Source organism: Rhizomucor pusillus, assembly GCF_041956525.1.
Source record: "Rhizomucor pusillus strain CBS 183.67 unplaced genomic scaffold VTP01scaffold_1, whole genome shotgun sequence".
Classification (NCBI taxonomy): domain Eukaryota; kingdom Fungi; phylum Mucoromycota; class Mucoromycetes; order Mucorales; family Lichtheimiaceae; genus Rhizomucor; species Rhizomucor pusillus.
This window is the reverse complement of record NW_027192143.1, coordinates 1881856-1896643: the sequence shown is the minus strand read 5'-3', so window position 1 is coordinate 1896643 and position 14788 is coordinate 1881856. Positions and strand designations below refer to the sequence as shown.

Here is a 14788-nt window from a genome sequence, read left to right as displayed (position 1 = left end):
CTGCCTTTATTCCTTGACCTTATCCAGTGTAGTATATCGTTTTCATATGTATATATATCTCTTCTTCGACTGATGGAAAATACTGCGTCCATTGTAAACTGTCTTGTTATGTGCTAATAGTGTGATCATATTCAATCGTGGGGACGACAGAGCTCATGAATTTTAGGAAAATGATGAGGTATCTGAAACGTTTGATTGTTAGATGGATGTATCAATTTTGCAAAGGCGAACAATGAACTTACTGATCAACGCGTATACCCGCTTGTTCTCCCTTTTCAGCCAACCCAGCTGATACTCCATCGCCCATACGTTCAATAATTCTCTTCATAACACTAGCATGCTTGCAAGGATGAATGGAAGCCAAATTCATGTTCAAATGTGGATGCGGATCGATTGTCACCGTCTTTTTCACATAGTCCTGAGCGACATCCTCAAACACTTTGTTTGATGGCAACGGTCTACGCTCCTATGTGACAGTTAGAGACTGCATATCCTAAGATGCCTTCATGAAAATATACTTCATCGTATCCAAATAGCCACATTCGAGGAGTTTGGTAATATTTGTCGTATGTGATGAATATGTCGTATGTTCGCACCTGTAGAATCTTATCACTACGTACTATCATTAAAAGATAGCGCAACGTGGGGTAACCTAGCGAGCTTACTTGTACGAGCCAAAAGTATCCTTGGTACTTTGCGTCGATGCAATTGCCTAAGCAAATATACATTAGATAAGCCGACCGGATCTATCTACGTTTGATGCGTACTGGGTCCTCTTCTTCCACGACTTGATCGTCATCAATATCAGGTATGTCGTCGATATCAGGTATCTCGTCAGGTGGTGGTGCTGCTTGTTTATCATCGTCCTGCAAATTGAGCCCATCGATGCGCTTGTTGAGTCCAGCAGTGCCATTCGCTTCTTCATCATCGTCAATGATGGTGTGCGCGATTTCATCAATGGTTTGGGAGACTATATGCCACATTGTAAGTCGGCTTTTCCGATACTGTAATGCAAGATCATATCACCTCTTGAGCTATGTGTATACATCCAGCCATCCTCATCCTTCTCGTCGGCTCCATCCGCTTCGACTTGTTGAGTTTCGTCAGCGTTATCGGAGTATTCCATCTGGCTGCTACGGCGAAGACATGGTACTTTTGGTATAGCATATAAGTACTTTCATACAGCAATGTTCTGCGTATGTCTAATTTACCATTTCGAGTCACCAAGAATTGCTTATCAGCAGGCAAGTAATCCCGTTGCTTCTCTGGAAGCCCGGATTCCCTTTCAGAAAACCCGGTTTATATATATATATATATATATATATATGCCCTATGGTTTTTACACGCATTGTGCTGCTTACCACGACCAAGTGGGACACTTGTAGACGAGAAAATCGCCAGCTGCCACAAACTGGAAAGGGCGATTGAGTAACTCGATCACGGCATGTTCCTGATCTCGGAGAGACGTACCTCCTCTGGTGTCAAGCACCCAGTTTCTTTAAACTTTGAATCTTTCAAAACCGGTGCAAGGTATTCCCTCACAGAGTGGAATCTCGAATAAATATTGCTGTAGACATCTTGGACCGACATTTTTGCGGTGAAAGAAAGAGAAGCAAAGAACTCAAACCTGCATGAAAGCACGTTTCAGCATCAGCTGCGGTCTTGTGTTACACATCGATCTGCTGGTCAGGATGACTTTACAGGTTCCTCGACCAAATAATGATTTGCATTGAGAAGAAAGGTGGTCCCATCTCGGGAGTTACCTTATGCTTAGATTGAAGCAAGTAATTTAGTTTATGCGACCGTACAACGGATCCATTATTAATCTAGTTGCTTAGGTATCAGTTGACGCCAAAGAATCCTACTGAAAGAGCGTTTCCAATACTCGACTACAGTGCGAAGAAATTCAAATTGTTATATGAGTAAGAATGCAAAAAAATGTATTGATTTTTCCAACTATTGATGAACTTTTTTTGTGTAAAATCACTTCAAATCTATTGGTATTTATCTACTGTTGTCATTGAATAATTTAAGATGCAGTTTACTGTTTTTCAGCAGCTCTCTTCTTGGCCCAGCGTTCTTGATCAGCACGTTCGTATTGACCAGGCCATTTGACCTCAAGGCCAAGTTCCTTTGCAGCGCGGAGAACCCATCCGCTGTCGCGTAAGAATTCGCGGGCAATCAAGATATAGTCGGCTTGACCATCTTGCAAAACTTTTTCGGCTTCTTTGGGCTCGGTAATGAGGCCTACAGCGCCGGTAGGAATGCCAGCTTCCTTCCTGACAGCTTCAGCGAAAGGAACTTGGAAGTGCTAACAGTAACGATCAGTAAAATGAAGCGAAAAATAAAGCTAGTTAAAAAATTCAACTAACAGGAGCAACAGGATACTTGGCATCAGTCAAGTTGCCTCCGCTGGAGCAATCGCAAACATCCACGCCAATTTCCTTGAGAGCCTTTGCATATTCAATAGCTTGGTAGATATCCCAGCCATTGGGATCCTTTGCGAATTGGTCTCCTTCCTTAAAGTCAGTAGCAGAGAAGCGGACCCACAAAGGCTTGTGATCGGGCCAGACCGCACGTACAGCACGGACGACTTCAAGAGGGAAACGCATACGGTTTTCAAGCGAACCGCCGTATTCGTCAGTGCGGAAGTTGGAGTTGCCGGAAAGGAAGTTATGGAGCAAGTAACTACGTGACAAATCGATTAATTCACATTCTTTTGAACATCAAATTTGATAAACAACATACCCGTGAGCGCTGTGGACCTCAAGGACGTCAATGCCAGCCTTATCAGCACGGATAGCAGCATCAACCCACTTTTGGGTAATTTCCTTGAGTTCCTCCTTGGTCAAGGCGTGAGGCTTGCCGTGGCGATCATCGAATGGAGCCTCAGAAGGACCGCGGATGTCGTTAGGCCAACCGCCTTCTTCTTCAGGCACAAGGCGGTATCCAGCGAAAGGAGAACCCATGTTTGCCTTGCGACCAGCGTGCGCAATCTGCAAACCGGGAACGGAGCCCTGAGAGCGAATGATATCTGCAACACGCTTCAGAGGAGCAATGTGTTCATCGCTCCATAGACCAGCATCGTGTGGTGAAATACGACCTTGTGGCTCGACGCCGGTAGCCTCAATGATAACGAGACCAGCACCCTTCAATGCAAAGGACGCGTAGTGCGCAAGATGGAAATCGTTCAAGAAGCCGTCTTGGCAAGAGTACCTGCAAGATCAAATGGTTAATATAAGCCATTGAATGAACCCGCTTAAACCGAGTCCTTCTTACATGCACATAGGGGCTACAACAATGCGGTTCTTCAAGGTGACTGATTTGGTGGTGATAGGTTGGAAGAGCAGTGGGGCATTATCCTTGCCTTGGCCAGTAGCCGTAGGCTTCTCAACATTCCAGGCTTGAGGAGGGACGGCTAGCGAGGGAGACATATCGTATGCTGGAAACAAAAAGAAAAGAGATGATGAGCTGGGAATTTTGCATTTGCAACCCTATTTTATACCTTTCCAGGGATTTGTCATCCGCGCTCTGAAATTGCAAGCGAACAGATTACAAATCAACACCAAAATGAAACTGAAATTGCAAGCGAACAGATTACAAATCAACGCCAAAATGAAACAAAAATTGACAAAAAGATCGGCTGTCACAAATTAAAAGCTTCAGATCGAATATACATACTGCAATAATAATGTAGCTTTAATCAGACGTCAAAAAAAAGAAAAATTACACGCGTAGAATATAAAGAGAAGAGATCAGCTAAAAAGTAATCAGATTTTGTACTTGGGCACTGTTAGGGCACTGCAGTGCCAGCGTTTCTTCCAGTATCTCGAATTTCAACGCCAGGTTCTTCGCCAACAGGGGTATGGAATCCCTTGTCGTCAGATTCGTACAGCGGCTTACTACCACTGGTAGAAGAGGGTTTTTGGACTGGAGAAGGACGTCCTACTTGTTCTGTGCCGCCAGCAATCATCGGAGTGACTCCGGAAGAGGTCCGATCTTGTGCTCCGCTGCCTTGTTGACCACCCTGTATCTCACTGGAAGTACCTTTTCCCGCATCTTCCGGCTGCTCCTCCTGCTCCTGCTGCATATTAGCATGTTTTGCACGTCGGTTCAGAGCGCCGGATTTCAAATTGTTGTTGATAACAGTCACCAAGGTAGCAAACACACCAGGGCGCTCCTTAGGAGTGGTCCTTGCAGTGCTAGTAGACACAGTGCCCGCAACAGCGACTGCATCGTCTTGCTTAGTTTCGGCCGCGGCCGCCTCGCTGCGAGCTTGGTCAACTTTGTTGCAAGATTCGTCGTGCATGCGGATTAATTGGCTGGTTAGCTGTGCGTCGGCGCGCTGCAGACTTTCGATGACTTTGGCTTCCACTGCCTTGGCAAGCTGGCGACGTGCGATCGTCTTCACAAGAGGATGTACTGTCTTGTAAAGGAGATCGTGGCGGCTATCATGGATTTTGATCTTCAAATTATCGATGCGACAATGGCATTGAGAAACACGGAAAGTATGCTGCTGATCATTTGAATCACTCAAGATCTTGGCCGTGACTGTAATACCTTTGCCGCCAATCTATAATAGCATTGATAAATAAGCTGGCTTTAATGCTGATCAGTTTGCAGGAAAATGCTGTATACTCACGTGAAGCGAGGCAACACCGCGATCAGACATACGAGGAAATCCAACCTTCCGTTTATAGTAAAAGACGACCTAGAGAATGTTTATGATCATTAGCATATACTGTGCATCGCAGATCGATCGAAATGCAATTGAATAACTTACGTCATTGATTACAGTTCGGATTTGGCTCATCTTGATGTAGATCGTCTGGTTATTGGCGTTGGTAACGTTCGTGCGTGGGCTGAATCGAAGATAGTTGCTCATCTAGTAATAAAATGTGAGCTCAAATTTTTTACGACAAACAACAAGCTTACCTCTATCTCGAAAATTTCCGGTAGTAAAGTATCGCCGGAAAGGACAATGTTCTCCAGTACCACATCGAATTGAGGGTCAGAGTATTCGATGCGAGGTAGAGGCAAGAACTTTACAAACTCCAGGAATGCCGGCAAAAGAGTCAATCGTATGTCCGTGAATAATTGCGGCTTGAATGCTGGATTGCCATCACGATCGAACCAGAGGTCCCGATGGATTTTGTTGAGTCGCATGTTGATTTCCTGTGTCATGGGATCCTGTTCCACAGCAGCGAAGTATGCATTAGCTTCATTCACAACGCTGTCAAAGTGACCTCGGTAGCGGTTCTGAGTGATCTCTCGGCCGCGCTCAACAAGTCGTCTACCATCCGTAGTTGATTGCTCATCATTCACGTAACCAGGTTCCTTAAGCAAGCGACGGATGTACACGAGTGACTATATGGAGAACTGTTAGACACCAATCTGATACAATGAGTTTTCCCTTGTACAGCGTAAACATTACCTCATCATAGCATTGACGAAGTTCAGGATCGTCCCTAACATCTTGCATAATTCTTTTGACAGAATCAATAAGCGGATCGAGCGATTTTCCTTGCGCCCAATCTTCCAAAATCGTCTTTATCTCTAGCTCGGCCTGGACAACATTGGATTCGCGACGCTGTTGCGTTGCAGCTTCAGTGGACTTGTCTCCAGCTTCCTTTGCAACACTTGTTAGTCTGCCGCTCCAAGTCTTGAACAAAGAGATGATAGTGTCGATGGCTTCTTGATAGTCAGAGTGTCGCTGCACATCTGCGAGCACAAACTTGAGTCGTCGGATAATTTCATCCACCTTCTCAGGAGAAAACTTTTCGCGAGTATACTCTTTGGCTCGAGTAGATGTATCTTGCCAATGCTCTCTCATCTTCTCCTTTGCTGCCTGCGAGCGACCTTGCATTTCCAGCTTGAGCTTCTCGCTAGTAGGCAAGTCTGAAGAACCAGAAGTGGCAGATTCAGATGACTGGAGTTGTCCAAGCAACTTGTCCTGCAGGATTTCACGGTTATCACGATCGTCATTTTGAATTTCTTCAGCGAGCTGCTGCTGTTGTCCAGTCAATTCGTCCGCTTTTTGACGCTGCTTTTCTGGGTCGGCCATCTCGCGCGCCTTCTCACCCACGCGCTGCGAGCGCTCGCTCAACTTTTGGCCTTGAGTTTGTAGAGTATCACCCACGTTGATAGCGATGTCGCCAAAGACTTCCTGAGCAATAGTAACGAGTTCGCTCACTTGCTTGCGGAAATGTCCGTTTGTCAATACCAAACGACCGATCGTCATGAAAGCATTGGCTCCTGCGAGGTTTCGTGGAAATTGAAATCACCCATTCAGTTATCACAGCAAGACACGTTGCCTTGTTTTCCCCATCCGGTTTCCATACCTTGTTGAGCTTCACTCTTTGCAGCTTCTCTGTCTGTCACGGCAGTGTAATCAATGCCCTTGAAGTGCTCTAAACATGGAAAGCAATCGTTAGAAATTCCCGTTTGATGGTGAAACAGAAACATGATCTCCATACCCCTGCCGACTGTAGGCCGGATTTGATGGACGTGATAATACAGCGACTGGAAAAGCTGGTCTGTATTTTTAGTTCTGATAGCTTTTTGCATTGTACGGATGAGATCTTGCAAGTCCATCAAAAGCTGCTGGCCATCCAGCGACATTTGCTGCCTGCGGTTCTCGATCGCTGATACATTGAGCAGACGTTCCAAGAATTCGCAAAGTTTGTCATTCATAGGCAGCTGGCCGCTCCGCAATGCCTCAACTACTTCAATCATTTCCAGCTTCTGCTGTTGCGCTTCTTTTTGCTGATCAATGCGGCTAGTCGGAACCGTGGTAGTGGCCTCTTGTTGGATTGGTTGCTGAACCTCTTCTGTCGTAGGAGGGTTCGCGTTTGCTGTAGCAGCACCGCGTATATTCTCTTGCGCCGTTTGCACCGCAGTGGTTGCCATTATCAAGTGAATAAAAGTAAAGAAAGAAAAATGATGGAATACCTCGCAGATCCCTGTCAATTTTATTTATTCATGCAAAGTGAAACATGGTAGTACAATGGGTGACGTTACCGCGAAATTTGCTAGAGTGAATTCTTTATGAAGTCATTGCACAGTGCTAACAGCGATCGATCCACTTAACGCTATTTGTCATCTTTTATTAGGTCAAAATTATCTAGTTATCTAGCTAACATAAATATGTAGCTCTCAGAAACGCACCTCTAAATGCATAATTCCGTAGGTGTAAAGTAAGCGATCTGTAGGATCGAAAAGCGATGGAGACTGCCAAAGCAAATCGATTTACAGTATATATCATCAGCCAAACAACTTTGGTAATGGACTTGTATCAATAATAGGCTCTTATTGAGGAAACCTACAGATTGGCCCGTCAATTAGAGGGTTGTAACAGACTGGTCATTAACACAGGTACTCATGTGATTTCCTATCATGATATATCAGGGAAAGAAAGTTGGGAGAACAGAAGCAATAGTATCATCCATCGTGCAGAAATCAGCAAACCAAATCACTCTATGTATTGAAACATACCAATGACTCCCCAGAAATGTGACAAAGCTATATGTAGATCAAAACACTGTGTGGAAGCATATGTAAAGAAAAGGCGGATGCGTGAGAAAATAAGTGCGGCAGCCATTGCCGTCAAGTTGTATTTACAAGAGTACGACAGTCTCTTGCAGTTTATTTCTTCCAAATGTAAAAGATAGATAAAATCCAGCAGACCATTATTTAGTATGGAATGCCGTTAGTGAGTTTCTGGAAGTAGTCATACAAGACCGTTCTCTGGTTCTCGAACGAGTCCTTGATACGCATCATCATGAAGTCTGCAGCAGCACGCTCAGAGCGTTCAAGTTGGAAGCGAGTACGCAAACGCTTGATCGTTTCTCCCTTGAAGCATGGCAGTCCGGACTCCAGCATGAGTGTTACTAATTCACATATCTGGTCAGCGTAAGGCCTGCTGGCAAGGTATGCCTTAACCACAAGTTCAGAAAACTGACGGAAAGCTTGTTCATCAGAGCCACCACCCATAACTTGAATCATTTCGGTCGTCAGCTTGAACGGTGAGCTTTCAAAGGTGATACCGCCGGGAGCAATGTCGAAGATGAAGCCAAAATCGATGTGAATTATATGACCATCATCATCCAACATGATATTGCCGTTATGTCTGTCTTTGATTGCCAGCAGATAAGAGATGACAGAGTAAGCAGCCAAACTCGAGACAAAATTGGCGCGCGCCTTTTGGAAATGGATGGTGTCCGGTCCACCGTATTTAGCAACAAAGTAGTCGTACATGCTATTCACTTTTTCACGACCGAGTTGGTCACGCGAAATGGAACGTGGAATAACATCAATAACACCGCGACCAGGTGCAGTGGCGACAACACGGTAAGGGTAGACATAGAGATCCATGCCGATACTCGTAAAGATGTTTTTGAAGACCGAGATAAGCTGTAGAGCAAGTACGTCTTGACGGCAGTCATCACCAACCTTGAAAATTGCACCTTGCCAGATCTGAATGGTGCGCTTCTTTGCTGCAGACGCATCCTGATCTTCACCGCTTTCGTTTTCAATGAGAGCCTTGCCCATCATATCCGCGTCTTCAACTTCCTTTTCAATCTTGAATGTTGCCATGAAGGGAGCCTAAATAAAGACGATCGATCACTTGAGTTATTCGCTCAGAACCAGATAAACCTTTCCATCAGGTATTCACCTTGGCGTGACTCTGAAGAGGTCTGCCCGAAGTGCGGTTGATATCAATTACGCGACCGTCGCTGTTGCTGGGCAAGTATACGCCTACGTCAACTTTGATCTTGGCCAATTCCTCGTCCAGACGTTTCTATCACACCGAAGCATAAATATTCCACTATATCCATACTTCGCTGCAAAATCTTTCTCACCTTTTGCAGAGGTTTCTTTTCCGTCTGTCCATACTTGATGTACTCCTTAAGATAGCCAGAGATAGCAGTGACCTCACGGAAGAATTTGAATTCTCGTTCATAGAATTCACGATCTTCACCTGTGAATGAGTTGACCAAGTTGTCGATAATACGCTCCAAAGTGGGTTTCAAGGAGTCCTCCTGTATTCATGCTCGTCAAGCGGTGTTGGGAAGAAAGAAATTCACAGTTAAAACGTACCTTGACGCACTCCTTGTCAGCGTCAACGTAAAAGTTGGCTTGCATGTTCCAAATAATTTGATGAGCAAACAGCTGCGAGGCTTGACCGGCTTCCATAATGTACTTTTCAACGTAACCAAGTTCATCGTGCCGCAAAGCCTGCACGATCTGGGGGATATAGAAGAACACAAGCTCGATAGGATAGTACTCCAAGCAGCGCATAGCGTATTGAAGAATAAGAGGATGGTTACCATACTGCGGCAAAAAGTAGTTTGCAGCGGTGATAGCCGGTACAGGAGCCCAATATTGGAGATGCTTCAAGTCCAGCTTAGCGTTTGGCAGCAGTCTGTCTCCTAGCAAGATCACGAGGGCTTCGGGGACATCGACGGCATCCAAAGTGTTGTTAGCGATAAGACGATGCAATTCCCTGTGAACGACCGGCTGCAGGAAGCGTGCATTCATCTGAACAGCCAGACGAGGCGATACTTCCCATGCAAAACGCACGATTTCCTTCCAAGAATCCTGATCGATCGGTCTTAGCAGCACAATCTTACATTATCAACCATCGTAGTACTTACATCTGTGAGCATAGACTTCTCAGTGTTGCCGACAAAGCAGGTAGGGTAACCATGTCCCATAGAGTTTAGTGGGTTAGCCCAAACTGAGAGGCGCGTAAGCTCGCTCTCCAAGAATAGCATGAGCAGCTTCTTGGCGAGCTGATGCTGGCGAATAACATCATCCCTGGTCTTGTCTATAGACAGGAGTTGAATGTTATACTTTCGAAAACAAGGAAAGAGAGATTGTAAATACGTACCGTTTAAGAACATATATAAGCCAGAAGCAATCTGGGAGTTGGAGCTCTTCAAAGGAGAACTAGTCACCAGATAGCTCAGGTTCGGCGTATCGTTTGCGACTGCGTCGTAAAAGTCGGTCAAGAGCTTGTACTCTTGAAGTGCAAGTGTTTTGCGGGATCCATAATGCCATCTGCATCCGCGATATTCAGTATACATAGTTGCATGAAGACAAGCAGTCCAAATCTATACTTACTTGGCCTCAAGAGAGAACCAATTGAAGGCACAGTCATACACAAGGGCTCTAAACTTGTGTTCTGCCAATGCCTCCATGCGTGTCGACTGCAAGATCTTCATACCAAGAGACAAAAATTGGAAGCGAACAGAGCGAGATAGTGCATGAGTGCTCATCAAGTGCGCATTCTGGAAGGATTCTTGCAGTAACCGAACAAGCATGTTGACCAAATGCTTGCTACGGTGACGGATAGAATAGAAACGGCTGCTCAGGAATTTGATCCACGTAGCATGTGGAGAGAACAAGAAGTTGGCAACGCGATGGTTACTATCGCAAATAGCCTTGTCCGAAGGCTCGTTAGTCATCTTGCTAGTGAAGGGATGTTTTGCACTGGAAGATGTAAGCAATTAGTGGTGAGCTTATATACACCGATATGATAGCTGATGTCCGGCTTACTTCAATACAGGAGAGAAGAGGCCCTTGCGATGTTTTTGAGCCCAATGCCACATGCTCAACATCTCCACCATCAAGCGCTTTTCTACGTCAGTCCTTTCAACGAGCATCCAGTTCCAAACTGCTGTACCAATCTCCAAAGATTCCGGTGTAAACATGTAGATAGGAATGCGGACGAGGTATCGCACGAAGTCAGGATGGATCTATGTAATGCAAATAAGTCTCCAACCGCTGGATAGCTTCCTATCTAATATATACCTTTGGAAGAGCAATCGTGTAAGCGGCTGCTCGGTAGAGACTTCTCTGAAGTCTGTTGACAGGTACGTTGTGCTTTTGTTTGACGTCGGTGAGAAGCTCTTCAAGATTCTGCAAGACAAATGGCACTTGTTCGTGAAGCTCGGTTGCATTTTCTCCATTTTTCAATTTGTCTATAAAGTTTTGTAAATTAGCTACCAATCTGTTATATATTGACTCCGGATTACCTTTATGAGATGCAAGCCCATTGAAATATTCTATGCCGCTGACTTCGCCGCTATAAAAACGGCGTGAAGTAAATCCATTCACAAAATTGGAGGATTCATCAGGCAGTACTCTCGGGATCTTAGGTACAAAATCTGCATACGTTTAGAATATTGAGTCGTTTGCGTAGTATAAAGACGCATATTTGCCTACCGATAGCGATATCATTCTTAGACGGCAGTTTACCAGCCTCGTACGCTAAAGAACGTCCCAAATGAGCCACGTCAAGAGGTTGACCAGAAGCAAAGCGGTCAAACTCTGACAAGTAATCCTGAAGCTGTCCATTAACTTCCAATGGAGCGCGGTCCATCGAAATACGGATCCATTTTTTAGCGCACTCGTAGAAACGGGTGCAAAGCTCCCGGCGATAGACATACGAGTCGCCAAGCTCGAGGGTCACGCCGACTCGAGGGGAAGTGTAATGGAACACCGGAGAATACTATGTTGATGCGAATGAGTTTTCATATCTCTTTGTCTATAGCTCTTCCCCTCAAATACCTCGTCTCTGTATTCTGCCTCGCAGCTAAGATAAAGGAGCTGCACAAGTTCCAGCAAAAGTGTAATAAGCGACTTCTCCGCAAAAATTTGAGGGAATGCGGAAACAATGCGCTCCGTCGTCTTGATGGCTAAATCATGGACCTTTCGCAGACGATGGCAGCAAAGTATAAGCGCTTGAGACATTTGTTCGCGAAGTTCATCAGCAATGCCTTGGACAGCGGCTTTGCCGACTGCATCTTTCACGAATGCACCGACAACGCGGTCAGCAATAGTTTCCAAACAGGTGGCCAGAGAGCTGTTGTTGGCACCATCGTTCATAAAATATCGCAGGACATAAGTACAGTCACCCATCTTGCTGCGCATCATCTCAATGTGATATACACTGAGCGCAAAAACTGTCTGTGCAAACGAGTATCCCTTGATATCATAAGCGAGGGATGGCAAGAAGCTCGTCAGGCGTTGGCGCAGAGACGATAATTGATGGTCGGCTAAGTTACCGCCTCGAAGGACAGAGTTGTACTCCAGATCACTTTCAATGTAATTGGTTGCGCTCTCGATAACCAATACAGGAGTCTTTTTGGCAATGACCAGCATCGAATCGTGCCACTCGCGGATCCACACGGACTCTGTTACAAATCCAAACAAAACACAGTGGAACCAGACATTGCGGAAGAGCGAAACGGTCTCCTCGCTTGGGTTGAGATGCGGGTTGAAGTCCTTGTGTTCCAAAAGAGCACGCAGAACAGGAAGAAGCATCCCGAGCTTGGAAGTCAAGTGATATTCCGCATCCTTCTTGTTCCTGCTGAGGGTTCTTTGGACAGTGTTGCCATTTTCTACAAAGACGCTGAGAAGACTTGTAAGGTATGTTTGATAGAATTCAGGGCGAGAAGAAAGCCGGCTAGCTAAGCTGAGCAATGAGTTGTGTATAGCATTCGATAACTGCTTGTTGTCTGTAATCAATGATTCACGACTGAACACGGAAAAGAGTGACAGGATGTCATTGAAGACAGTAGTCGGGCTGACCAGAGCAAGGTCAACAAGCTTAGATGTCAAGGATGCAGTTGCGGAAGGAGACAAAGATTTACGTCGCATTGCAAGCATCGATAGAGCTTGAGCCATTATCTACATACGCGGTTATGTGAGAACAAATATTTCCCGGATATAGCTTTGTTTTCCACTTACACTCTCGTCCTTTAGGTATACTGCCACTCCTATAATAGCAGATAGGGCATTGGCGCAGACTTGCTGCTTTTGTTTCTCATTAAGCTGATCAGCGGCGGGCGCACCGGAGATTGCGTTAGCGTTAAGCATGCTAAATCGTTCAGGGACACCGTCAGCATCGTCGCTGTAGCGTGTGATTTCATTAAGCAATGCATATAGTGTTGATATAGCAGCTTGTGAGACTTGTGCAGCAGGTTTCGTCTAATTCACAATGTAAATTTCAATTGTGGGCAAATAGTACTTCTGGACATATCAATTACCTGAACGCACTGTGCCAATCTAACAATGGCAAACTGTTGGATGCTAACATTTTCCTGGCCTATATGAGCCTGCAACTCGAATACAGGAGATGGCGTTGCTAAGAAACGGCATATATTATTTGTCATGTCGACATTCAGGTGCGGGAAGCTAGTGGTAGATAGCATTTAGTTAGACATGTTCCCATTCAACTTGATCAGCAGAGATACTGTACTTTATGGCCAACAGGACAGCTGCATCTAGAGCTGCGACATGAACCCAAGAGTCTCCGTCGTGAGGCAAAGAGAAAAGACACTCAGTAATATGGTTGATCAAAACATCGTCAACTTCGTGAAGATAAACCGAAGATAGGGCAGCCACGTGCTAGACAAGATGGTTTGTTATATACTCAGCCGTAGCAACAAATCCAGAACTTACCAAGCTTGTTCCCATGATCTCTTGCATATAGGCATCTGGTGCCCATTTTTTGCCATCTTCTGCACTATTTGAGGCGTACTTTCTAACATCCTCGTAGTAGCCCAAGCTAGTGACGTAGATGCTGCGCATGTTTTTGTTCAAAAGTTCGTCTTTTTCGGCATCCTTTGGCGTCTTGGGTCGAGCACCTGAAGCGGCCCGCTGCATCAGAGTGATCCATGCATGCTCCACTTCGCGGGTGAGATGAAGACTTTTCAAGGTATTTGATCCTGGCGACGGGGTAGCGGTGCCGTTGTCTGGTTCTGCACCTGCAATTACTCGAGCAGTAACGTTACGTAGGACGATCAGAAGATCATGCACGACGCGGTTACTACTAAGTGGCACTCCATCCTCCCAGTATTTGTTGAGGATGCGGCGGCTGTATGCGGTAGCATCATGCTCCTTGAGGCAAGTGGTGATGGCTACTCTGATGTTATCCAGAGTCTCGTCTTGGATAAGGAACTGTGTGTTGTGGCATAGAGCGAGCAGCTGGTTGGGACGGTAAAGGAACGGTGATAGCTGTAATGCACGGGAAAGTCCAGCCAGAGAGGGTAAAATGAACGTGACGGTAAATTCAACGTCGCCATCTTTCATAAGCTTAATAATGAATTCACCGTAGCTCCACAGAAGGTCGGTGATGTTGTGATACAAGTCTGGTTGCTTGTAGCCGATTTCCAAGAGACCAGACGCAAGACTGTATGTGGTTGCATCGGACGGTGGTACGCCTGATTCGGGAAATATGAATATTACCACATGTTGGGTTTGCATGTGATTCATTTCTGCAAGCCAATACCTCTGTTTAATATGGTCTCCTCCCACTCGTAAGCAGGGAGATGACGAACATAGGATAACAGGCGAGGAACTAGTTGTATTTGTCGTTCTTCGCTAGCATTGACGACATATTTCGTGAGGGCTTCGATGCTCTGCTGACTACGACGCGTCTATTGAAACCCGTCAAGCACCACTCTATTCGTTTCGTCTTTGCTTCCATTTATTTACCATAAGCCCAAGGTTGGGTTTCTGAGCTCGAGTAAAAATAGTCTTATCATCCTGAGGGGTATCAAGAGGTACGTCAGGGCATTTCGATAGTAGCCTATCGATATCAGAGTTGGTGGCCTTGGCTCGAGAATCGGCCAGCACTTCGGCCAGGCCCATTAGGATTTGCGAGTGCAAATCAAAATCTAGGCTGTGAATCATTGTTATTCTCTGAGAGATATATGGTTGCGATCGAGTCCATACCCGTTCATGACTGGAAATTAAAGGAACGGATGAGATGAGTCAA

At 45.5% G+C, this 14788-nt stretch overlaps 4 protein-coding genes across 4 annotated transcripts; all 4 read right to left on the bottom strand.

Moving 5' to 3' along the window:
* Positions 1–106: 106 nt before the first annotated feature.
* On the bottom strand, positions 107–1590 carry VTP01DRAFT_819 (uncharacterized protein; the record flags this gene model as incomplete). Its single annotated transcript, XM_069387283.1, has 9 exons — positions 107–182; positions 243–466; positions 519–612; positions 666–712; positions 768–970; positions 1027–1152; positions 1212–1282; positions 1362–1411; positions 1471–1590. The coding sequence occupies 9 exons, from the start codon at positions 1588–1590 to the stop codon at positions 107–109; spliced, it is 1011 nt and encodes a 336-aa protein (XP_069245239.1).
* Positions 1591–2041: 451 nt separating this feature from the next.
* VTP01DRAFT_818 (uncharacterized protein) lies at positions 2042–3434 on the bottom strand (the record flags this gene model as incomplete). Its single annotated transcript, XM_069387272.1, has 4 exons — positions 2042–2311; positions 2373–2688; positions 2749–3216; positions 3280–3434. The coding sequence occupies 4 exons, from the start codon at positions 3432–3434 to the stop codon at positions 2042–2044; spliced, it is 1209 nt and encodes a 402-aa protein (XP_069245238.1).
* Positions 3435–3793: 359 nt separating this feature from the next.
* Positions 3794–6909, bottom strand: VTP01DRAFT_817 (uncharacterized protein; the record flags this gene model as incomplete). The annotated part of the gene is made up of 7 exons (XM_069387261.1): positions 3794–4573; positions 4643–4711; positions 4784–4885; positions 4936–5367; positions 5435–6255; positions 6342–6410; positions 6477–6909. 7 exons carry the CDS (start codon positions 6907–6909, stop codon positions 3794–3796), a joined length of 2706 nt encoding a protein of 901 aa, XP_069245237.1.
* Positions 6910–7692: 783 nt separating this feature from the next.
* VTP01DRAFT_816 (uncharacterized protein) lies at positions 7693–14753 on the bottom strand (the record flags this gene model as incomplete). Its single annotated transcript, XM_069387250.1, has 19 exons — positions 7693–8604; positions 8675–8800; positions 8862–9041; positions 9100–9600; positions 9657–9829; positions 9893–10062; positions 10126–10494; positions 10561–10760; positions 10816–10985; positions 11040–11171; positions 11230–11515; positions 11575–12696; positions 12757–12996; positions 13056–13203; positions 13268–13416; positions 13471–14231; positions 14300–14447; positions 14506–14692; positions 14746–14753. The coding sequence occupies 19 exons, from the start codon at positions 14751–14753 to the stop codon at positions 7693–7695; spliced, it is 5982 nt and encodes a 1993-aa protein (XP_069245236.1).
* Positions 14754–14788: the final 35 nt, after the last annotated feature.